At 41.3% G+C, this 24,954-nt stretch overlaps 1 protein-coding gene across 1 annotated transcript in view; it reads left to right on the forward strand.

Moving 5' to 3' along the window:
• The first annotated feature begins 6,527 nt into the window (after nt 1-6,527).
• Nucleotides 6,528-24,954, forward strand: part of HSPA12A (heat shock protein family A (Hsp70) member 12A) — a 99,751-nt gene continuing 81,324 nt past the window's right edge. Inside the window, exon 1 of the mRNA XM_043985630.1 lies at nt 6,528-6,742. Within this exon, the coding sequence (XP_043841565.1) occupies nt 6,703-6,742 (40 nt within the window). The 5' untranslated portion in view covers nt 6,528-6,702. The remainder of the gene's footprint in view (nt 6,743-24,954) is intronic.

Consider the following 24,954-nt stretch of genomic DNA (forward strand, 5'->3'; position numbering starts at 1 on the left):
CTTCTGAACAACAGGAAACTATTTTCACATCTTCATTCCTTTGGCAACTTTCCCATATTCTGTTGATGTTTTCTTAGTGTTCTGATATGAAGTTCATCCAGGTCTATTGAAGACCATGAGGGAAATTAGGTGCCTTCTTACCATCTCTTAATTTATCATGGCTTTCAATTATTTACCAGTTTTGTTCCCATTCTGAAAACCATTTTCTGTGGCATCAATAATGACAGCAAACAAGTGTTGAACAGTTCTGTCTTCTGTCTGTCATTTATTCCCCATAGGCAACAATCTTGTGCCTTGTTTGATCTTCCTCCTGTCCTTAATATAATTGAAAACAAATCCTTTTTTTTTTTTTTTTGTCTTTACTATTCTGGGCTTTAGCATCCCTTACATTATAACACTGGGTCTTTCTTTGGAGGGGTGGGGGGCTTTTGCCTCTACTTACTTTAAAAATCTCAGTGGTTTGATGCTCTCCTGTTATACCTACATGAGTGTCTTTAGAAATCTTCTCCTCTTTATTGCTCATTGGTGCCATTTCTGTTAGTGCCACAAAAATTAGAGCATACCATCTTTTGGAATTGACTTCCAATTAAGAATTTCAGGCCATGGAATCTCACCTATTTTTTCCCTGAACTCTTCGAAATCTGCCATCCCCAGACCCAGCATATATGTCATATTATGTATAGCCTTCCCTTCTCTGTCATGATCTAAAACATTCTGTGGTCACTTCCTCCCAAAGAGTTCTTCTATTTTTACTTTGGCAACCAATTCCTTCACAGTGGTTAGCATCAGGTTCAGAATAATTTTTTTCCTCATGGCTCACTCTAGCTTTTGAATAATGTAATAATCATTAAGACAAGTCAAAAATTTATTAGCTGCTCTTTTTATTTTTAGAATTTTGATATGTAATTAGCAGGCCATTTACTGACATCTAGTTTCAGTTTCTATAGGTAAGAAATGGGAATAAGAGCACTGCCTACCTTACCCAGATGTTAAAAAGATGCTTTCTCAACTTTAAACTTTTATATAAATAAGAACTATTGTTTTTCCCTGAACGGATTTTTGCATTTGTGTGTATATTATGTTCATATGTCATTTCTGCTAAATCAATCTTATTTTTTAAAAATAAAACTCATTTTATTAGGTCACTCATAAATGGGTCACTCACCATATTACTTAGTTCATATGCAGAACTCCAAGTACTATATACCTCAGAGTCTAAATCACTTTGATGTATCAGTCATCCGAAAATTTCCTCTACCAAAATTCAGCATTTGACCTACACTTAATTCTGCAGTCAGGGGACCCTCAACAACAGGATGACTTATGGTACTTTTGTTCGTTTGTTTGTTTACTTTTTGGTGAGGCAATTGGGGTTAAGTGACTTGCCTAGGGTCACACAGCTAGTAAGTGTTAAGGGTCTGAGCCTGGATTTGAACTCAGGTCCTCCTGAATCCAGGGCTGGTGCTGTATCCACTGCTCCACCTAGCTGCCCCAACTTATGGTACTATTGAGGTTCCTGTTGCTTATCATATGGTTTAGCAGCTGACCAGAAGAAGCTCTGTTGACCATAATAACTATACTGTATATCTGCATAGGGCTTCTCATTTGAGCCTCACAATAACCCTGTGATAGGCAGGACAGGTATTATCATCTTCCTTCTAGAGGTGAAAACCAAGGCCCAGAAAGATGAAATGATTTGCCAGGTCACCGGACAGAAGAGCTGAGAATAGAATCCAGATTTTTTCTCCCCTAGTCTAGTAATTTGCTTCTATAACTACTTTCTGGATGGAACTGTCTAAAAGTGAGAGTGAGGTGCAGTCAACTGCTCCTATGCCTAATACATTAAGTCAACTCCAATTTAAGTGAAACTTAAAATAAAACCTTATGAATTTCAGTTCAATTATTAACTGTCTGCTATATGGAAGTCACTGTGGTAGGTGTTGAGGATGCAGAGAGAAAATGAAAGGTTGATGTGTGTGAAATGTGCTTGGATGTGTGGTGAAAATTATTATGTATGCTACTGAGCTCAGAAGGAGAACTCTCCATAGGCAGTTTTTGAAGGACCTCTCCTTTTGGGGGTGGAAAGATTGAAAACTCCCTGAAGGGAGGTGGAGGGTTCTTCTGGGATGCTGGGCTGCTTCCAGAACTGGCTCTCAGTCTTCTGGCCTTCCGGTGGTGGCGCGTTCTCGAGCTCTCAGACTGTCCAGGTGTTGGTGAGTTAATTACGGGAAAACCGTAAATTCTTTTGAACTAGCTTAATTGGAAACAGTCTGGGGTTCATAGGTTAAGTTTAGAGTTAAGAGCATTTATCTGTATTTCTAGTCCAGACCAGAGTCCAGCTTTCCAGACCAGAGACCAGACCAGAGTCCAGTTCTCCTGATGACATCTTACCACTCCCCAGACCCTGGATGTAAAGCTGTAGGATCTTTGAATAGAAGACAAGAGCTCAGAGACTTTAAATAAACAGTTTTTTTTTTTTACTTCTGTTATTATATATACCATCTGTAACATGTACTCTCTGCAGAGGTCCTCCCTCTGCAGGCCAGTGTCAAAGCGCCACATTCATGAGGGACCACCCCTCTGGACAAAACTTTCCTCTCTCCCTTTTCCATATTGATATTAACATATTGTTTGCTAGCATGGGGTATTATATTCTGTTATTTTTGGCTGTTTCCTTGAGCAAACCCATATGTGTTTTCCAAAGAAACAAAGGGGGGGAATGTGGTAAAAATTATTATGTATGCTACTGAACTCGGAAGAAGAACTCTCCATAGGCAGTTTTTGAAGGACCTCCGATTTTGGGGGAGGAAAGATTGAATGCTCCCTGAAGGGAGGTGGAGGGTTCTTCTGGGATGCTAGGCTGCTCCCGGAACTGGTGCTTGGTCTTCTAGTCTTCTGGTGGTGGCGCGTTCTCTCGCTCTCCAACTGTCCAGGTGTTGGTGAGTTAATTACGGAAAACCCTAAATTCCTTTGAACTAGTTTAATTGGAAACAGTCTGGGGTTGCATAGGTTAAGTTTAGAGTTAAGAGCATTTATCTGTATTTCTAGTTTCCTATTTCCTTATCTTTGATTTTTATTAGTTTCACCTTTGTTGTTTAATTAATTCCCAAGTAATAAAATCTGATCCTTTTGTGAACTAAAGCTTAGAGGCTCCTTTCTTATTGGCCTGAGAGAAATATCTAAAAAGGGCAGTTCAGAGGGGAGGGTGAACCTAAAAGGGTCCCTCATATTTCCGGGATCTCAGTATTAAGGCGAGTCACCCACATAACTCTCTGTATATCAAATTTTGGCCCTCACAGATGTATGAGAATGTTCACCGAGGCTACATCTTGCCAATCAAAAAAAGAGAATAGGTTTTGCCTTTCTTGTTTTACTATAAATGAAGCTGTCAGTTTCTTACTCTCCTGAGGACCAAAGGTCAACCATTGTGCTCCCATCCCCCACTTCCCCACCTCCATTTACTTTTGCTTCTCTTGACATTAATGGGAGTTGTAGGCACATGGTGAGGATAGAACTCTGCCTACGGCATTTTGGAGTCAAGCTGGAGATGGGTGGCACTATTTCCCACTGGATATCATTTGGGCAGCAGTCAAACAGACTTTCTTTGTCTGCATGCCCTGTCCCTGGGACTCAAGCTCTGTCTATCCCAGCCATGTTTAGAGGCTGCCAGGTAGAAAGTGACCTTGCTAAGCAGATAGGGATGTGCCTTGGTTATGGGGTAAAATCATAGAATTTTAGTGCTCGAAAGGGCCCTCGAGATCATCTAGATCTCTGCCTAGCACAGTTAGGGCCCTGCACAAAGTAGGCACTCAATAAATATTTGATAATGATGTGAAGATGATCTTGTCTGTCATACCCCAGATTCTGCAGATGGGGAAGTAAGGCTTAGAAAAATTAAATGACAACCAAAGTAGAACGGAAACAGTACTGGCTTGGAATGAGTGAATATGGGTTTGAGTCCCTTAGCTCTGACACTTCGTAGCTATGTCACCTTAGCCAAGTCATTTCAATTCTCTGGCCCTCATTTTCCTCCTCTGTAAAATGAGGGGGTTGAAGCAGGTAATTTCAAAGGCCCCTCTTTCTCCAAAATACCTTTAAGAAACATCATCATCATCATTTAGTGTTTTAAGTTGTACAAAGCAAAAAAAAAAAGTTTATATATGTTATCTCATTGGATCCTCACAACAATCCTGTAGACTAGGTTTTCGTTTGACAAATAAGGAAACTGAGGCAGAGAGAAGTTAAGTGACTTGCCTAGGGTCATACAGGAAGCATCTGGAGCAGGATTTGAAACCACTGACCATGCACCCAACTGCCACAGCATCAGCATTTAAATCCAGGTACTCTAACTAAAAATCTAATAATTTTTTCAAACTTAGGTTTCCTCTTCAAAGTGAAAACAGAGCATTGATTGGAGTGACTTCTTTCTTTTTCCTCCACTCCAATTCCCCTTCCCCTTTTAAGGCTCTGTCTCCAGCATTTGCTGTACATTTTCTCATCCTTAGTCACATTCAGATACTGCACAGCATTCTTACAACTGTGCTCCTTTCTGGTTCTCCATTTCTCTAGCTCTTGTCTCTGAGGAGCCTAGGTGCTCTGGCGATAGTGAATGATTTTTGTTAACATTGCTCTGTAGGTAGCAGTGATGGATAGATGTCACTGACTTCCTCATGTAAGAGATGCAGAAAGCTACAAGGTTCAGTACATGTAAAGAAGGACATTGACTTGCCCCTGAAATATGGATCAGAGATTTAGAATTGGAAAAGGACTTCCTACATGGGGACGTTCAATTTTCTCTTTTAACAGGAGGACAAACTGAGGCCCAGAGGAGTAAAATGATTTGTCTAATGCCAGGCAGCTACTAAATAAGATGCAAGATTTGCAGGTGGATCTACCGTCATCAAATCCCGGCTACATGATCACACCATCCTAGATTGATAATCAGAAAGAGAAAGTCAGCAAAGCTATCCTTCACCTGCTCTTTCCATATTAAAGCTGCATAGACCAATGGAAATCAGTCCTTATCTCTACAGCAGCTATGTCCTTGGGAAATCCTTCCTTCTAGACACCTTCAAAGAGGGAGAGCTGGGTTTTTGCTAAAGATCTCTCATTTCCCCCAGGGGGCCTTACTTGCCCCATAAGTTTTCCTAGGATCCCACTGGTTCAAAACCGAAAAACAAGACCCCCAGGAAACACGTTTGGACCTTACTTCGGGGAGGTTTATGGTTATAGAAAAGGTCAGGAACTAATATAATAACCAGGGGCAACGGCTGCAAGTTTGTGAAGAAGCTGCATGGGGGGAGAGGTTCATGAAGATGACCGAATTCAATATGAAGCCCTAGCAATGTTAATATTATTATCATTAGAACTTAAAGAGGGACCGAATCTGAACCCACATATGGAAAGTTGCATGCGGCATCCAAGAAAACTTAGGCAAACAGTTGCTATGGAGTTTTTTTATTCTGGATTATTCACAACACCTACAGTGGAAGCTATATTCAGGCAGCCTAGCACCAGATTGAATGCTGCAGACACTGCCTTGACATTCAGAGAGAGGCTTCTATTTCTGGACGACTATTGGGTGGCTCAAAGTAGCTGCATAATCCCATCGTCTCCAGAAAGCATGTTTTCATTCTACGGAATTCTAGAATCTCAAGAGTCAGAACGGGACCTTGGAAATCTAGCCCAACCTTGACCTGAAGTCTGAATTTCCGTTTCTTTTTCGGAATTTTATCTCCTACACGTTTATCTTCTGTTTACATAATGTTTCTGTTAAGCGTCGGAGACAAAAGTCATGGGTTGGCATTAGACACCTCTACTCTCTAGGTACCGGTTTGTTAAGACGTCAAGGCCTTCTGGCTTTGGACAGTGCCGTGGTTCCCAAATTGAGAGGAAAACGTCATTGGGACTGCTTGAGGGGAAACTGAACTTGAGACCCTGGTCAGGGTGGAAATCCCGTGAACGTCAGGGTTTCCTATCCAGAACCAGAATGTCGAGCGCGTAGCTCTCTTTAAAAAGAGTTGCAGGCTCTGACAACAGAAAGACATCGATTTCGAAATCCTTCAGTTCGCTTTCTATCCCGTTAGGAACTCTATGCCCTGGGTGGGATCTGGAGTCAGAGACAGATCCTAGATGGTCTCCTGGTCAAGTCCTGGGAGGGGGGGGGGGGCGGCAGGAGTGGAAGGGTGGCGCGGTGAGCTGTGTAGTGAGAGAATCTTGAAAGGGAGGGGCCCTGCAGAGAGGAGAAAGAGGGGGAAGGAGGAGGAGAGGAGGGGAATGAAGGAGACAGAGGGGAGAAGGGAGTAGAGGGAGGAAGACTTAAAGCTCAAGGGTCAGACACTGAGACTTCCCTCTGGCTCGGCGCACTGGGCGGAGGGAGGGAGCGAGGGAGGGAGCAGGGCGTTGCGGTGAAGGTGAGAAGAGAAAGAGCGAAGACTTTCTTGGGGCTGCTCCTCTGGAGGGACGCAGAGGCTTCAGGAGCAGGAGCTGGAGGCGGGGGGGGGGGGAAGGAGGGGGGAAGGCAGGAGGAGGAGGGGGAAGGAGGCGTGGAGGAGGAGCCGCCGCCTCCGCGTCAGAGGAACCTCGCACTGCCCAATGGCTCAGACCCCAGAGTGAGCTGCGAGCAGAGGAGCGGAGTCGCGGACAAACGCCGGGGCTGGCTTGGAAGCTTTTCCTTCAGGGCTGTGCGGGCCGGGCGCAACCATGTCGGGGAAGGAAGCCGGGGGCGATGCGGGGCCCAGAGGTGAGCCCGCTCTTTCGCTCGCTTACTTGGCCCAGCAGGGACGGGGACGGGGAATCTCTCCTAGGCGAGCGCTGCCGCAAGGGCACGGGTGGGTGGGAGGGAGGAACGGAGGGATCAGTCAGCGACCGGCCAGCCCTCAGGGGCGTAGTGGGTGGAGCTGGAGCTTTGTCAGCATCCCTTTCAGGCTGGAAGCCCCCGGCGTCCGCACCCAGGGTCCTCCACCTAGTCCTCCTGCTCTCCATCCTTTTATCCAGGCTGAAGACTTGGAGATGAGGCGGATGGGGAATGGCCCTAATTCAGGCTGGGGTCCCTGTTAGCGTGGGAAAATGAAAACGTCCCCCGTTATCCTTCCTCTCTATCCTGCCAGTTTCCCTGGGCTCTTTCCTGGAGCCTAGAGAAAGGAGGCGCAGGAAGGGAAGCGCTCGGGCCGGTCTTTGGGCTCTCCAAGCTTTGGGGCTGGGACGGGATGCCCAGCGCTTGGAAGCAGAGGCCAGATCTGTCAGGAGCCCCGGCCTGTCACGTGCTCTCCTTCAGAGGAGACTCTGCAGCAGGGACCGCAGTCCCCCACCCCGCCCCCCTCCTCCCACGCGAAAGCCAGGGGCTTCCTCGTCGTGGGCTCCTCCTCCCTGCCCCCCGCTGCTCCACTCCGCTTTTCCTGACGCCACGGGATTGCACACAGCACATGCGACTCCCAAAGGGAGGCAATGCAGAAGACGCGAAGTGATCCAGGTGGAAAAAAAACGAGGGAGGAAGATCCCGTGCCCTGTTCCTCACCCCTAAGTCCATTTTGTATCCTCGGGTCCTCTTTGGATGGAGGCTCGTTGCTGGAGCTGTACACTTTCCCCGACTAAGAGGTTTCGGTGGTCCAAGGCAGCTCTCTTACCCACCCTTCAGCAACCCCCCCCCCCCCCGCACCTCTGGTCTCATTACCCTCCCTGAAGCCATGGGAAGTGTCTGAAGAATTTGCTGGAGGAAAGACCTTATAATATAGTCTCTCCCAGGCAAAAATAGCAGATTGTAGCAAAGTCAGGTTACCCTTAGCCACACATTTTTCTTCAGACCCACCTTCCCAGAAGATTAAAAAAGGAGTCGGGGGCGTGGAAGGGGAGGGTGGTGCAGTGAGGGACAGAGTCAAGAAATGTTAGAGGTCCAAACAGAAAGAAGAACTGGATTATTCTCTATCCCCATTCATTTCTAACACTTTCCTTCCTTTCTTTTCTCCTTTCCTCACTATCTTCCCTCCTCCCTCCATCCTTCCCCATGTACCTGAACACTTTGAGTGTACTAGAAGTCTATCTCTAGATATATCTGATTTGTTCTGGGTGGTTCAGAGAACGTTATAATGGCTGGACCCTATGCTGAATAGTGCTCTAGGTGTGTGTGGTGGGGGGAGGGGAGAACTTGGGGTGGGGGTGGGGCTGGAACTGTAGCTGGATGCTGGAGGGACAAAGTGGTTGCTGGGCTGCAGTGCTCATTCAGCAAAAGAGGCAGATGGCTTCCATTTTGAAAATATATACAATGGCATTGGTCTAATGGCACAGTAGACGGAGAGCTAGCCTCTAATCGAGGAAGAGCTGGGTTCAAGGCTCCTTTCTGACACATACTAGCTGTTACATTGGACAAGTTACTTAGCCTCTTAGAGCTCACTCAAGATTAAATATTGCAGAGAAAGTGCTCACCTGCATTGGTAAAGGAAGTTCCCACATCTAGGAGTTCTCGCTGTAATAATAAAATCACAAATTCAATCCCCGTTTCCTACTGAAGAACACCACCTCTTATTGAGGAGGGTGATTAAAATGGGGTGGGGTGGGACTAGGAACTTTTAAAAAAAATTTACTGTATTCAAAGTGAAAAGTCTTTTTGGGAAGACTTGGGCAGGGACTAGGATTGGATACTAACCTTTATGCAAATGTATTTTAAAAACACTTTTTAAGTGAAGACATTTCATTGAATGCTTGAGACCAGTTTCTGACTTGACAGAGCTATCAAAACGCAAAGTGACTAACAAACATTTTTTTAAATGGGGAGGAAAAAAAGGCATAACTATCCAGATGCCTCATGGAAGGGATAGTGCATATTTTTATACAGCTAATTACTGGTCTATTATCTTGTAATGATGAAATTAAATGACTGCGATTTAAAGAAAATCCAACTAGGAAGTGGTTATACTTTAAAAGGACACATGATACCAGTGAAATGACAAATCTGTCAAACTCCCAAATGCTGTCATCTTTCTTATTCTCCCAGGAGCACTCAACCTGTCAGGGAGATAGGAGGCTGAAGGAAATAGATTAATATCCTGACTTAATGATTGGTTAACAGCAGAGAACACCTTCAATCTATAAATAAAACCTCATGGCAGGCATTCTGCCTACCCCAAGCTCGCTCACACCTGCCACCCCAGCCCATTGTTCCTGCAGATGGAAGAGGTAGCACAGCATTGCAGTATCTGACATAGTGGGAATGGGAGGATCCCGGCACCAACTCTGATGAGAAATGAGCAGACTGGAATTTGTTGAGAAGAAACCACCCAGGAACACATTGCTTTGCACAGACTAAGTGCTTGTTGAATTGAATTTAGGCAACCCTAAGTTCCCGAGGGAGTGTTATAACTCTATTCTTCAACCCCAGGTTAAACTAGAATGTAAGATAGTTGAGTGGATCTACCAACTTGTGCTTGTCTGAACCCCGCTAAAGAACTCTTGCTAAAATTTCCCCAACTTCCTTTTGACTGAATAAACTGTTTTTTTGGGAGGTCACATGCATATACCTGAATTTTAATATGTGAAAAAGTTTTCTGTCTTGACTGTAGGCTTTTACAGAAGATGATTAATATAAAGACATGGAAAGATATACAAGTTAATTAAGATATGCACATAAAGCCATTGTTTTTCCTTGCATATGATTTTGCAATGGACAAAAGAGATTTAATCCATTCTAGAACTCATGTTATCTTCTCTGACTGCCTTTAGGATATTATAATCATAGATCTTAGACTCTTAGATCAAGAAGGGACCTCAGAGGCCATTTAGTTAAGCCCCCTCATTTTGAAGGTTAGTAAACTGAGGCCCAGGAAAGGTAAATGACTTGTCCAACATCATATAGGTAGTATCAGTGATTGGATTTGAACCCATATCCTCTTGACTCTAAAGTCAGTGTTCTTTTTGCTGTGCTAGTTAGAATAAACATACTATCCCCTAAGCATTTTTTCATATTGTTTAATATCCAGTAGTGTTCAAGGAAACTCCTTCACAAAGGTATTCATTCCCTAATCTGATTTCCTGGCACTGTGTAGAACTTTGTACCAGTTTGTAGAAGTCATTTGTATATATGATTTGATTCTTCTATGCTAGATTGTAAGCTCCTCAAGGAAAGCCTTATTTGTCTTTGTTTCCCCTCTCTGTACATAGCACAATGGATTCACAGTAAGCATTTAACTGCTTATTGAATGAATGGATGAGTGTTTGGATGAAACATTCAGTGTTAAGCAAAAGTAGCTGGATATGAACAGAGAAAATGCCTTATAAAATGGCTCTTACAAACCAGGCATCAAGTTGGTATTAGTAATAATGACTTTTAGATCAGAGACTGTTGAATAACTAGGACTAGTGTTGAGGTGGTTAAGTGGAAGGGGAAGAATGGTAACTATAAATTTTGTATTTTTGTTGTTGTTTGTTTTGTGGGGCAATGGGGGTTAAGTGACTTGCCCAGGGTCACACAGCTAGTAAGTGTCAAGTGTCTGAGGCCGTATTTGAACTCAGGTCCTCCTGAATCCAGGGCCGGTGCTTTATCCACTGTGCCACTTAGATGCCCTCAGTTGCTATAAATTTTGAGGTCAATGGAAGGGTGAGTTTGCTAGGCAAAGGGTTGGTTCTTCAATGAAGGGTTAGAGGTGGGAGGGAAAGAAAGGGAGGTTAGACAAAGCATGGCAGTAAGGGAGCAAATCGACTTTGCCTAGGGAAGGGTTGTGGTAAGTGTTGGGAAGAGACTGTAAGCCAACTGAATAGTGGAGAAGGGATCACACATCTTTCTTACCCCAGTTCAAGTCAACAATGGAAACAGAAGTGATACTAAAATCACCCAAATATTGCTAATTACACCTCCAGTTGTGGATGTCTGTCCACTCCCTGCTAACCTGTAGCTTAGTTACATCATTTAGATTTAGAAATATCCAAGGAACACTGTGGTAGGACTGAGAAATCCAATATCCCTTGTATCCTCTGTTCCCACATTCTGTGTTCATGTATTGAAAGAATTTTATTGAGTACCACTGCTCCTGAAAACTCATATGCACTTTGAGGAACACAAAGATAAATCAGGAGTCCTTATCATCAAGGAACCTACAAAATAGTTGGGGAGGACAAGCCATATGCTTTACTTTGAAAAGTTAAGCAATAACATAAGGTAGTATCTGAGAAGCACCCAATGAATACTTTTTAGAGGAGAAAAGTTTTGCTCTAGGTTAGCCAGGTTAGGTTGGTTTAGGATCATTTATTTGGAGCTGGAAGAGACTTTAAGGATCACTCAGAGTAAACTACTCATTTAACAGGTGAGTAAGCTGAGGCTTGGGACTCCCACAAGGTCACATAGGTAGGAAGTGGCAGAGTTGGAATACAAATTTAGGTTCTCTGAATTAAACTCTAGCGTTCTTTCCAATTCATGGAGAAGATGTCATTTGAACTAAAATTTAAGGACATGAGAAGTTTTGAGTTGGGGGTGGTAAGGGAAGATGGGTATTTCAGAGAGTGAAAACAACATGAACATGGGAGTTTGGGGATAAGCAAAATACAATTTAGGGAAAGTGGATCCAACAACCTTACCGGAGTGGACAGTTCATGTAGAAGGGTAGTTGAAGATAAGGTTAGAAAGATAGTTGAGGGGCAGCTAGGTGGCACAGTGGATAAAGCACCAGGCCTGGATTCAGAAGGACCTCAGTTCAAATGGAGCCTCGGACACTTGACACTTAGTAGCTGTGTGACTCTGGGCAAGTCACTTAACCCCCATTACCCTGCAAAAAGAAATAAAATAAAGAAAGATAGTTGAACATAAAGTGATGGTGGCTTTGAAAAGCAGAAATAGAAATCTAGATATTATCCTGTGGTCATTTGGGCAGCCACTGAAGGTTTCTGTGCAGAGAAGTGACGTGATGTAAGCAATATTTTAGGATGCTTACTTTTAGGGATGGTGTGCAGGACAAGGAGTCAGAGCATCTAGTTAGGAAGTTTCTCTGGGAGCTTGGATGAGAGCGAGGAAGTGAGAATGGAAAGAAAAAGATGAATTTGGCAGACATTAAAGGATCAGACAAAAATTTGTTTATATCAACTATGTGAAGAGAAAAAAAAAACAAGATTAAGTAAGATTGTGAGCCTGACTGACTGAGAAAGTATGTTGCCACTGAATGAAACATGTTATAGAGAAAGATATGTTCTATGTAAAACATGTTAAATTTGATTTGACTTTTGATATCTAGTTATACAGGTCCTGCAAGCAATTAGAGATGCAGAACTGAAGCAAGGTCTGGACTCAAGATTGGGGGATCATTGTTGTTGTTGTTTGCCCTTTGTTCTCCAAGAAGACCCAGACATTGGGTTGATGTCATGATTTGCAGTGAATTGGATTTAAATGAGACAGGGCTGGAGGATCATTAATGTAGGTAGAATAGATAAAGTCATGAAAGGGTCTCTTCATGAAAGTATATAATGAGAACAGCAGAGGAGAGAATGAACCTCGAAACACGCACAATGAGGGGAATGAGAGGAACCACTGTGACATTTTCAGAAACTTGCATTTATCTGGGGATGTGTTTCAGGCTATTAGGATTCTTCATCCATCCATTAGTGACCCACAGCCTGACTCCCAGTCTCCTCAAATGTTCTGAGGCTACATCACTACTTGGGTCAGAGAGAAATGAGAGACTGCTAGATTATGGCCAACCCAACCTGTAATTTCTGTGAATGCAGGCACCCAGGAATTGACATTACTTAAGGCAAAGAATAGGTTAAAGCTGTGGTGCTAAAAATGATGTGTGCTCCAGTATTCCTTTAGGAGATGCTACTTTGATTCTAAATGTGTTTAAGTGAAAACTTCAAACCTAGTAAGGCAAAATGTACCCTTCTATTTATTAAAGCTGCAAATAATTAAGATCACAGGGTTGAGTAAGTAGCTCTTAATGACTTAATGTCATCATTGAGTATTCCTTCCAAGGGTAATCTTGACTGAAAATTGTTTTTTAAAATTTTCATACTCACCTTTCTCCCTAATTTTGTTTTTTTGGGCAGGGCAATGAGGGTTAAGTGATTTGCCCAGGGTCATGTAGCTAATAAGTGTCAAGGGTCTGAGGCCGAATTTGAACTCAGGTCCTCCTGAATCCAGGGCTGGTGCTTTATCTACTGTACCACCTAGTTGCCCCCCGCCAAGTGTAATCTTAATATGCCAGTGATTATGCTGAGAGTTGAAAGTTAGAAGGTAGAGGATGAAAAGATTAAGGAAGTTGAGAACAAGGTTTAGAAATAAAACTGGTCAGGGCAGCTAGATGGCACAGTAGATAAAGCACTGGCCCTGGATTCAGGAGTACCTGAGTTCAAACGAGGCCTCAGACCCTTGACACTTACTAGCTGGGTGACCCTGGGCAAGTCACTTAACCCTCATTGCCCTACAAAAAAAATTTTTTTAAAAAGAAATAAAATTGGTCATATTGAAATATGTATGGCTCTTCCTTATTGTTTCTACAAATTCTCTGAATTTAGAGAATCATAGACTTTCAGAGTTGGAAGGGATCTCAGAGGACGTCATCCAGTCAAATGCATGCTTTCTTGTTTGAATACCCTCTATAAGATCTCCGAGTCATCATCTCTTCTTCCCTTGAAGTCTTCTGGTGAAAAGGAACCCATTACCTCCCAAGGTAGCCATGACAGTTTGAAAAAGATCATAATTATTAGGCAATATTTCATTATATCTAGTTGAAATCTGTTTTTCTTCAACTTCTACCCCTTGGTCTTAGTTCAGCCTTCTGGAGCCAAACAAGTTTAGCCCCTCCTCCCTGAGACATCCCTTCAAATACTGGAAGATATTTTCCTTAACCCACCTAAGTCTTCCTTCTTTAGTTTAAAAAATCCCCAGTCCTCCAGTTATTCTTCATTTAACATAATCTTGAGGCCCTTCACCATTCTATTTACCTTTCTCTAGATACACTACACTTTGTCTTTGTTCCTCCTAAAATGTGGTGCCCAAACCAAAACACAGTAAGTACTCTAGATGTGGTCTGACCCAGGTATATGATGACTTATTGTGTTCTGGACACGGACTCTCAATGGAGCCCAAGATCCCATTAGCCTTTTGGGCTACCATATAACACTACTGGCTTAAATTTAGTGTACTTTCCCCCCAAATTCCCGTGTCTTTTCATATAAATTGTTGCCTATTCACACCTCCCTCATTTTATTTGTGAAGTTGATTTTTTGAACCCAAAGTATAGGACTTTCCATTTATTTCTTCTATTTCTTCATATTATAAGGTTTAAGCTAAGGTTCCCACTTGTTTTGTTTTTGGATTCTGACTAATCCAGCACTGGCTGCCTCTCCCAATTTTGTCATATGCAAATTTGATAAGCACACCACCTATGACTTCATTGAAATTATGGATAAAAATGTTGAACAACAGCACAGTTTCAAGGATAGATGAACTCAATAAAGAAATATTTAAATGCATTTAAATTAATTACTCAAAACTATAATTACTCAGATAGTCCAAACCTCCAACCTACATTTTATCGTATGGATTAATTCCCTTTGCCACTCATATTCACCAAGTAATTCCCAGTTCTGTTGACTTTCTTTTTCCTTTTTTTTTCCAGGGCAATAGGGGGTTAAGTGACTTGCCCAGGGTCACACAGCTAGTAAATGTCAAGTGTCTGAGGTCAGATTTGAATTTAGGTCTTCCTGAATCCAGGGCCAGTGCTTTACCCACTGTGCCACCTAGCTGCCCCCCAATTCTGTTGACTTTCTGCTGGTCCACATTCATATATGCCTTTGGTCTAGTTTCTTTGGGAGGTTAGAGGTATAGGACAATTTCTTCTCTTTGTTTTCTCTAATGTCTTTGTCTGGATTCTGCTTAATTGTGGTATCCCAGAAGGGTAATTTACTTGGATTCCTTGTTATCACTCCCAGTGATACCTTAAGACTTATGCCATCACCTTTAAATGAATAACATAGAATCTCCCTAACCCTGTGGGGGGCATAAATGTACAGTGATGGAAGGGGACAGTACGTCAGAAAAAGGCAATAGAATAAACAGTCTCATGGAGTTAGAAACCGAAGATGAATTCAAGAAACAGCATGTAGAAAAGGAGTGGCAGATATTATAGTAAGAAATAAGGATGGAAAAGTTGGCAAGAGGCACACTCCAAAGGAATTCAACATAAGATCTGTCAAAAGACATCTGGCTTACATTGGGAAATTGAAAGATCTAGTTTGAATCAGAATATGCCTATTGGGTTTGTGGGGTTGTGGATAATTGGGGTTTTGGAAAGGTCTCGTGGAAATGCATTTGCAAATTCCTTTGAAGGTGAGGTTTTATTTATTATGCTAATAAATATATCTAATTTGGGGAGAGATGAAGTGAATTGGAGAGGTTAACATTATCACTTAGCATTCTACAAACTTCAGACTAAAATGGAAACTTCTCTGTAACTAGTTTAAATTCATACACCTAGTTCAAAGGATTTAAATCAAGGTGTTACCCATTCCAAATCTACCCCCTTTATCTACCATACATGCTGCTTAGGTCAATCATTGAGTTTTCAAAGTTTTTTTTAATAACTTAATAATATCCATTGATATATAACTTTTGTGTTTGTAGAACAGCTGGCATTCATCAGTGGCAGTGAGGTGTCTCGGTGGATATAGCCCTGAGACTGGAGTCAGGAATAACTGAGTTGAAATCTGGTCTCAGATTTACTAGCAGTATGTCCTTGGGCAAGGTATTGAACCCCTTTTGCCTCAGTTTTCTCATGTATAAAATGAGCTGGAGAAGGAAATGCAGATCACTCCAGGATCTTTGCCAAGAAAAGCCCAAACAAGGTCATGAAAAGTCAAACATGACTGAACAAGAACAAATGCATTCATCATCATCTTTGAGCATCACAACCTTGTGAAGTAAGCACTGAACACAGGTATTTATTATCCCCATTTTACAAATGAGAAAATTGAAGTTTGGAAAGGTTATATGACTTGCCTATGGTTACACAACTAATAAATACCATAGGAGAGATGATAACTAAACTCAGGTTGCTACTAACTCTAAATCTAATCCCATAGTACCCAGGATTAGGAATGCTCTAAATCTCTCTTTCCCCTCCCTCCCCAACCCAGGACATTTATCCCCCAACATAAACCCAATAGAATCATAAACTAAATAGATAAATTAGAAGTCATCTAGACCAGCATCCTACCACATGATGGGCTTCCTTCCTGGTTATTTTATTATTTTATTTTTTGCAGGGCAATGAGGGTTAAGTGACTTGCCCAGGGTCACACAGCTAGTAAGTGTCAAGTGTCTGAGGCTGTATTTGAACTCAGGTCCTCCTGAATCCAGAACAGGTGCTTTGTCTACTGTACCATCTAGCTGCCCCTCTTCCTGATTATTTAGGATCTGTCTGAATAGTGAAATGGACCAGTCATTTATTTCTTTGGACAGCTCTAATTGCTAGAAATTATATTGAGTCTTATATTGAACTGAATCCTGCCTCCTTGTAACTTTGATTAATTTCTTTTGCTTCTTCCATCTGTAGCTATACAAAGTATGTCTCATTCTTCTTCCTCACTTGGGTAGTCCTTAACTAGCTGAAGACAGTGATCATGGCCCTGCCTCAGTTTCTGCTTTTCCAAGCCAATCATCTCAGTTCCTTCAGAAATTGCCTTACAGTATGCTTTTTATCTTTCAGAAGTGTTCTCTGAATTTCTTCCTTGTCAGATATTATTTCTAGCTCTGTCACATCTGCTCACACTTCCTGCCTTTAAAGAGAAATGAGGTCTTGGTGCAGCTGTAGAACATGGAATATTTGCCAGACATTTATTGTGTGTTTCTCATCAGGGAACCTCTAAATCTAACTGAAGCTTGAGCCTTCATCCTATGTCCCCTTCTTCTTGTCCTTTTCTCATCGTCATAAAATCTGTAAGTGGGATGATAACTGCAGAGATCATGTTGGGCATTCTCCACCAAGAAAAATAAGTATCAAGCCCAATCTAAGACATCTTCATTTAAAGAGATTCTTTAATTTCCCTTAGCCTATTTCAGGCTTGGAAAAGTTTCTTCTTCTTCTTCTTCTTCTTCTTCTTCTTCTTCTTCTTCTTCTTCTTCTTCTTCTTCTTCTTCTTCTTCTTCTTCTTCTTCTTCTTCTTCTTGGTGGGGCAATGGGGATTAAGTGACTTGCCCAAGGTCACACAGCTAGTGAGTGTCAAGTGTCTGAGGCTTGATTTGAACTCAGGTCCTTCTGAATCCAGGGCCGGTACTTTATCTGCTACGCCACCTAGCTACCCCTTCTTCATATTTTTGTAGTTCATCCATCTACTACCAAGTTCAGTTTCTTTAAGAATTACAAAATTTTCTTGAACTATCTCTCCCATAAGGATTTCCTCTTGTTTCATCTTATTAGGAATTTTGGAGATGTGGTTACTTTATTATCCTTTACTAAGATTTCCCTGTACCAATGAAAGCACAAATCTACCCCTCAAAAGGCATTAATAAGATTGTATTCACACACACACACATATACAAATATGCATACACATATACATATACACACATATTTACATGTTGTCTTCCCTAATATAATGTGAGCTCCTTGATGTTAGGGACTGTTTTTACCTTTCTTTGTATCCCCAGCATTCAGCACAGTTTATGGCATACAGTAAGCACTTAATTAAATACATATTGACTGAATGACCAACTGATTCATATACCATAGTTTCCTTATAGATAAAAAAGTTCTTCTTCTCCTTCTCCTCCTCCTCTTCCTCCACAGGCTTGCCCTGCCTAAGATGGTTAACAATATATCAACATGCTGATTCATGTTCTGCAAATTGATTTGAAAGTCACTGTTTTAAAATGCAGCTTGTCATAGAGTCATGGAATATTAGAGATATAAGGCGCCACAGAGGTCATAGTTCTAGTCTAAACTCTCAATTTAAAAACAAAGAAACAGGCTCAGAGAAATGTGATTTGCTAAAGCTATATAGCACATTAAGGTTTGCAAAGTGCTGTACATAGGAAAGAAGGAAGAAAGGCAATAAGGATGGAAGGAAAAGAGGAAGGAAGGAAAGAAAGGATGAAGGAGAGAGGAAGGAAGGAAAAGAGAGTGAGGGAGGAGGGAATAAAGGATAAAGGGAGGACAGAAACAAAGGAAAAAGATAAGGGAGGGGAAGAGAAGAGGGAGAGAGGGAAAAAGAAGAGAAGGAAGGAGAGTAAGAGAGACAGAAGGATTTATTAAACACCCATTGTGTGCCAAGCACTGTGTTTAGGACTTTACAAATTTTTTTTTAAGATTTGATCCTCACAATTACCCTATGAAGTAGATACTATTATCTCCATTTACACATGAGGCAATGGAGGCTGAGAGAGGTTAAGTGATTTACTTAGTGTCATACAGTTCATAAGGTTCTGAAGTGGTAATTGGACACAGTTCTCCCTGACTCCAAGCCCAACACTCTATCCACTGCACCACCCTCACCCACTGCCACTTAGAGGTTGTTAACGAGGACTAGAAAGAACTCAGTTCTTCTGACTCTTAGTCCATTATTCTTTCCACCACCCCAAACTGTCTTTTCTTTGTCACTTACAAAACTGCATTTGTGTTTCCTTTCCTTTTCTTTGAATTGATTGCTCCAGTGGTTTTTCTTATTTCCTGTATCCTGGTACATGATAAAATGTCTATTTTAAAAATTATAATAATAGTATCAGAGTAACTTTTATGCACATGTATCTGGTAAGTGTAAAATCACATCCAAGTTCTTACTCCATCATTCTTTTTTTTTTTTTGAGGGGCAGTGAGGGTTAAGTGACTTGCCCAGGGTCACACAGCTAGTTAGTATCATATGTCTGAATCTGGATTTGAACTCAGGTCCTCCTGAATCCAAGGCCAGTGATTTATCCACTGCTCTACCTAGCTGATCCCCCCCATCATTCTTTTTTGTGTGTGGTTTTTTTTTTTTTTTAGTGAGGCAATTGGGGTTAAGTGACTTGCCCAGGGTCACACAGTTAGTAAGTGTTAAGTGTCTGAGACCGGATTTGAACTCAGGTACTCCTGAATCCAGGGCTGGTGCTTTATCCACTGAGCCACCTAGCTGCCCCCCCCATCATTCTTAATGAAAGAAAATCCATTTCTCCTGCATCCATCCAAACTTCATAGTATTTCAGGGTATCATCTAATCTTCCATTGAGTTCACAGCCGCATGCAAGGCCTTCCAATGTGAATGAAATATTTGTACTGTGGAGTTTTTCCATAGTTTTTGCTCTGATGTGGCCAGTTACCAATTTATTCATTTGAAATGAATATTATTATTGTTAGGTAATCTACATAAATAAGTGTGCTTGGGAAATTTCACACTAATTGGGGGAGTGGGAAAGGGAACAAGCATTTTTAAAATACCTGCTATGGGTCAGGTGCTGTGGTAAGCTCTTTACAAATTTTATCTAGGGTCTCAGAAGTAGTTATAGAGCAAATACAAATATAAGTAACTTAAGAAGAATATTTTTAGCCAGAACCCAGCCATCCCCAAATGGGATGATATTCTCAAATTTTCTTTTGTTATTGTATAAATTATTCTCCTTATTTTGCTTACTTTACTCCTAATTAATTCATTCAATTAAGCCTTTTTCAATTGAGCAGGTTTTTTTTTTTAAGCAGTCCTTTCATTGTTTCTAATTGCACAGTGGTATTACATTACATTCATATGCTATAATTTGTTCAGCAATTCCCAATTGAGGGATGTCTTCCCCTACCCCCTTGGTTTCCAACTCTTTGCTACAGAAAGCACTACTATAGCCAAATGTCACAGAGGGAAAACAGTTGGTGTTTCTGTTGTGGACCCAGTTCTATTTCCAAGACTCTTCATCAACTGAGTAACCAGAACAATGCTTATAGGACAAGATTTGAATTCTTTTGAATTTTACTATAACTATTTTTGTACATATAGATCTTTCCCCCCTATCTTTGGGAGTTAAGCCTAGTAATGGCAATGCTGGGCTACAGAATATTCATAGTTTGAAAATTTTAAAGTACCCTCAAATATGGATGGTCCAAAAATTGAATGGACTGCTTCACTGACTAGTCAGTTCTGCATCATTTCAAACAGAGGGTGGATAGCCACTTGTTAGTGCTGCTGTAAAAGGTATCCTTGCATTAGTCAGACTTCTCAGCTCTCAGGTCCCTTTTAATTTTCTGAGATATGAATATCTGGGGGTACCCCAGCATGATTATAGCCTTGTTTATCCAAAATGTCACATTTCCACCAATCTCAGAGTCTAGCAAGATACACATTTTATTAATAGAATAATGCAGAATAAAGCTGCAAGACAAATTATGTCTACAACTAAATAATTGGAGGCAATTTCAGTAGGTGACTAATTAGAGCATGGTCAGCTGGTGTGATTGTGTGTGTGTGTGTGTGTGTGTGTGTGTGTATGTGTGAGCACGCATGCACTCAGTGGATGCCATGAGTTTGCCCCAGACCAAAAAGAATATTACTATTATAATATTTTGATCATTGGACATAACCTCTCCCCACCCCCCAACCCACCATTCACACCCTTTCCTTGGATAGGTTACCTCCAGTCCTTCAACAGGGAACATTTTCCATTGTTTTTTCAGTCTGCTAGAAATAAATTCCAATTCAATTCAGTTCAGTTCAATTCAGTTCAACATTTATTAAATGCCAGCTATGTGCAGAGCACCGGGGTTAGGCAGAGGGGAGGGGAATGCAGTGATATATAAGAAATTCTCTGCTCTCCAGCAGTTGACATTCTGGTAGACCTGATTACCAATGAAGACTTTATCTTTTACAAGGGCTGACAGGAAGTCAGTGTGAAGTTGTCTGGATTATGTAGCTCTTTGGTGACTTGTTTTTGTTGGCAGGACAGGAAATAAACTCTGTCCTTCCAAACTGGAGATTGCATCAGTGCTCAGGGCTTGTAGGTCTTCTTTGAAAATGAGAGTGGCTTGGATCATGGCTGTATATACACAGACATAAAGTGGGGAATTGAGGGGGAAAATGCCAACACATTTTTCTTTGATTTTTTTCCCTCCTCATTCACCCTCTTTCCCTCTTGAATTCCTCCGTACCCTTTAAAGTCTCCAGTAAGCCTTCTCTTAGGTAACTGGGTGGCTCAATGAATAGAGCTTTGGTACTGGAGTCAGGAAGACCTGAGTTCAAACCCAGTCTTACTAGTTGTGTGACCCTAGGCAAGTTACTTAACCCTGTTTGCCTAAGTTTCCTCATCCATAGAATAAACTGGATAAGGAAATGGCAAACTACTCCAGTATCTTTGTCCAGAGAACCCCAAATGGGGTCATGAAGAATCAAACAACTGAACAATAAGAAAATCTTCCCTTAGCCACTTTTATTCTTAGATCTCAGCACTTTATTTGGCCCCTTCCTAAAATGCTTAACTCCTACTAGACCAGATGCTATCTAAAGACAGGGATCATATTTTATCTAAACTTTGTATCTGTAACAGTCTATACAGGACTTGATACAGGTTTGTTGAATGAATAAATGAATGAAGGAATAAAAGTTGGGGTAGAAGACTATTTTGCCCCTAAACTCATTAGATAATGACCTTGATTTAAACAAGTTTGTTTTTTTTTTCCTCTTGGTAGATGTGATATGTCCTTTCCTACAGGTTATTGAGCAGAAGAGCCAATTTTATGATCTGACAGGGTAGGTAGTTGCCATTGTGATATAGTGGACAATTGAGAGAGTAGGGATGTGAGAGGGGGAAATCACACTATCCAAAAATTTCTCCTTTGCCCACATGACCTTAGAGGACAGTGATTCATTTAAGATTTTAGAAAGGACACATTCCTTTGGGTGAAGTGTTGCTTCCTTCTTCCTAGGGTTCAAAGCTGGATATGATCTTAGAGATCATTTACTCCCATGGTTCTCAAAGTGTGGTCTGCATACTGCTGACCATCCCCAAGATCCATTCAGGAGATCCATGAGGTTAAAACTATTTTACAATAGCACTTTAATGTTATTTGCCTATTAAAATGCTCCTCAATTTCCCAAATACGTTTCTGTGTGAAACCGGATATCCTTTGTATATTTCAACCAAAACAACATACCACAACAGATTGAATGCAGAAGTAGATATGAGAATCCAGCTGTCTTCAATTAAGCCAGACATTAAAGAGATTTGCAAAAATACATGTAAGAATTCCACTTTTCTCACTAAATCTTGTTTTGGAAAATATCGTTATTGTTAATAAATGGTATGTTGTGGGTTTATTATTATTTTAAAATGAATTAATAAATATTTTAAAGGTATAAGTTTTAGTTTCTAATATGGTGATATATATGTATATGTACATATTTATGTATATTATATAAAAGCTCTTTGGTGTCCTGAATAATTTTTAAGTGTGTAAAGGGATCCTGAGACCAAGAAGTTTGGAATCATGGATCTATTCTAATGCCCTCATTTAAGAGACAAGAGCCCAGAAAGGTGCAGAGTGGCAAGTAGCAGAATCCATACTTGAACTGGGTTCCTTTGACTTTAGATTCAGTGCTCTTTCCATCACTGTGGGCTCTTAACCTGGGATCTATAACTTCAGTGGGAAAAAAAATGTATACATTTAAAAACATTTTTCTAAGAAAGGGCCCATACCAGGCTTACCCATACTGCCAAGGAATTTGTACCAGGAAAAAGGTTAAGTGACTTATACCATTGGTGTCCTTTTTAAAAATGCATATAGAATGGGAGGGGGGAGTAACATATTAAGTTGTTAATACCTTAGTGTGAAATAGTCTTATCTTAGCGTGAAATCTAATCATAGAGGAACCAAGTGTAGAAAAGGCCTTTTGGAGATCTACCCTCCTCATTTCAGATGAGAACACCTAGGACCAAAAAGTTGAAGTGTTTGCCCAGAGGGGCATGATTAGAAACTGAGGCAGATTGCTTTCCTAGCTGAGATCTTGGCTCTAAGGAAATAGAACATTTTGATTGGGAAGTAGGGAGGGCAGGGAAGGGTATGGGGTAGAGTGGGTGTTGGGAGGTATTACCCGTGATTGGCAAACTCCATTAAAGGGCCAAAGGTGGGTGTGCTCTGGGCAGCCAGAGCTGCCAGGGTTAAGAAGTAAGTTACAAAAGGGGAGGTGGGGGGGGCATCAGTCATCAACTAGCATATATTAAGTGCCTACTATGTGTCAAGAACTGTGCAGTCTAACATTTTACCTGGGGCAGGCCCTGCTGCCTGGCCATATCTTTGCAAATAATTATCCAGAATAAGTAGTTAAAAGAGAAAGAAGGCAGTGAACTTCTCATTTTCTGCAGCTCTTTCTGGGCACAAAACTCGATAGTTATGGGCTTAGCTACTTAGCATATTGGGTAGCTAGATGATACAATGGATAGAATGCCAGGCCAGGAGCTCTAAAGACTCATCTAGTTCAAATCTGGCCTCAGACACTTACTAGTTGTGTGATACTGGGCAAGTCACTTAACCCTGTTTGCCTCTGTTTCCTCATCTGTAAAATGACCTGGAGAAGTAAGTGGAAAACCATTTACTAGTCTCTTTGCCAAGAAAACCCCAAATGGGGTCATGAAGAGTCAGACGAGACTGAAATGACAGAGCAAGGATGAACACTTAGCATATCTCAAAAGAAGGTAGGGGCGGGGAAGGGTGTTCCATGTTCAGCCTCAAGCACGAGCAGTGTTTAAACCAACAGTCGTGTTTGTCATTTTTCTAAACGACAATGTTTGTGGAGTTGGAAAGGACTTTAGAGATGATCAAATCCAACTTCCTCATTTTATAGCTGCAAAAGCTGAGTCACAGAGAGTTTGTGACTTACCTAAAATCCCACAGCTAGTGAACAGCAAAACTCTCCATGCTGTGCTACATGCTGCTCTCTATTCCCCCACCCCACCCCCACCCTCAGTTAGGTAAGAGTTTTCCAAAATATGGCCTCTTTCTCTCCAGCAATGAGAGGCCCATTCAGGGAGGGCATGACGCAGTGGTTAAAATTATTGGATATTTTCCAAGTACAGCTCCAACATAAATAAATAGACTTTTTAAAAAAGTGAAAACAAAGTTTAAATCAGAGGCAACAAAAGCAAAACTAACGCAGGGAGTTTGCTCTAACCAGATGGTGATAGGAGACAGAGAACAGGGGACCCTGAGCAGGCAGCAGAGGAAAGATTGATCACCCTCCCCTCCTCCCCCCAACACACACACACACACACACACACACACACACTCCCTGCCTGGGGTCCAGGGCACCAGTTTCTTCCTGCTCTCTGCAGAGGTCTTGACCCCAGGGAGAACACTTAACTCCATCCCTTGTACTAAGTACCTAAGTAACTTGGGGAAGGGTGGGCTAGCTGCCACCATCTTTTTCCCTTTCACCTTTGAGAAGCATTGTGAAATAATGGAAAAACATGTTAAATTTGGAATCAGAGGACCAACATTCAAATCCTGATTCTACCACTTACTGTCAATTTCACATGTGTGACATTGGACAAGCCACTTAATCTATAGGAGACTCAGTTTCCTAAAATGTAAAATGAGGAGATTGAAGGCACTTTGTTATAATGGAAAGAATGCAGGATTTGGTGCTCCAGTTTTCTCATCCCTAAAATACAGTGGAGAACAAGCTAGATGACCCTCCAAAGTTTCTTCCAGTTCAGATTTATGATCTCTGACTAGCTGACCTTGAAGGTTTCTTCTGTCTCTAAATCTATCATGCCATGATTTTATGAGAGTGAATGCAGCACAGCAATGGTTATTTTACACATTATTGTATTGCTTGAGATTTGATTGTTTTTATAAAAATGTAAAAATGTTTAAATCTTATTTGAATAAAATTCAAACTAAGAAAATACTGTATAGCATTTTTCATGATAAATGGGAATGTGTAACTTTTTGGGGGTGATGGTGATAAAAAGAGTATTGCCCTGTAGAGCTTGGAAACCACTGTGTCTTTTCCTGTTGTTCATTTAACTAA

This window comes from Dromiciops gliroides, chromosome 2 (genome assembly GCF_019393635.1).
Source record: "Dromiciops gliroides isolate mDroGli1 chromosome 2, mDroGli1.pri, whole genome shotgun sequence".
Taxonomy (NCBI): domain Eukaryota; kingdom Metazoa; phylum Chordata; class Mammalia; order Microbiotheria; family Microbiotheriidae; genus Dromiciops; species Dromiciops gliroides.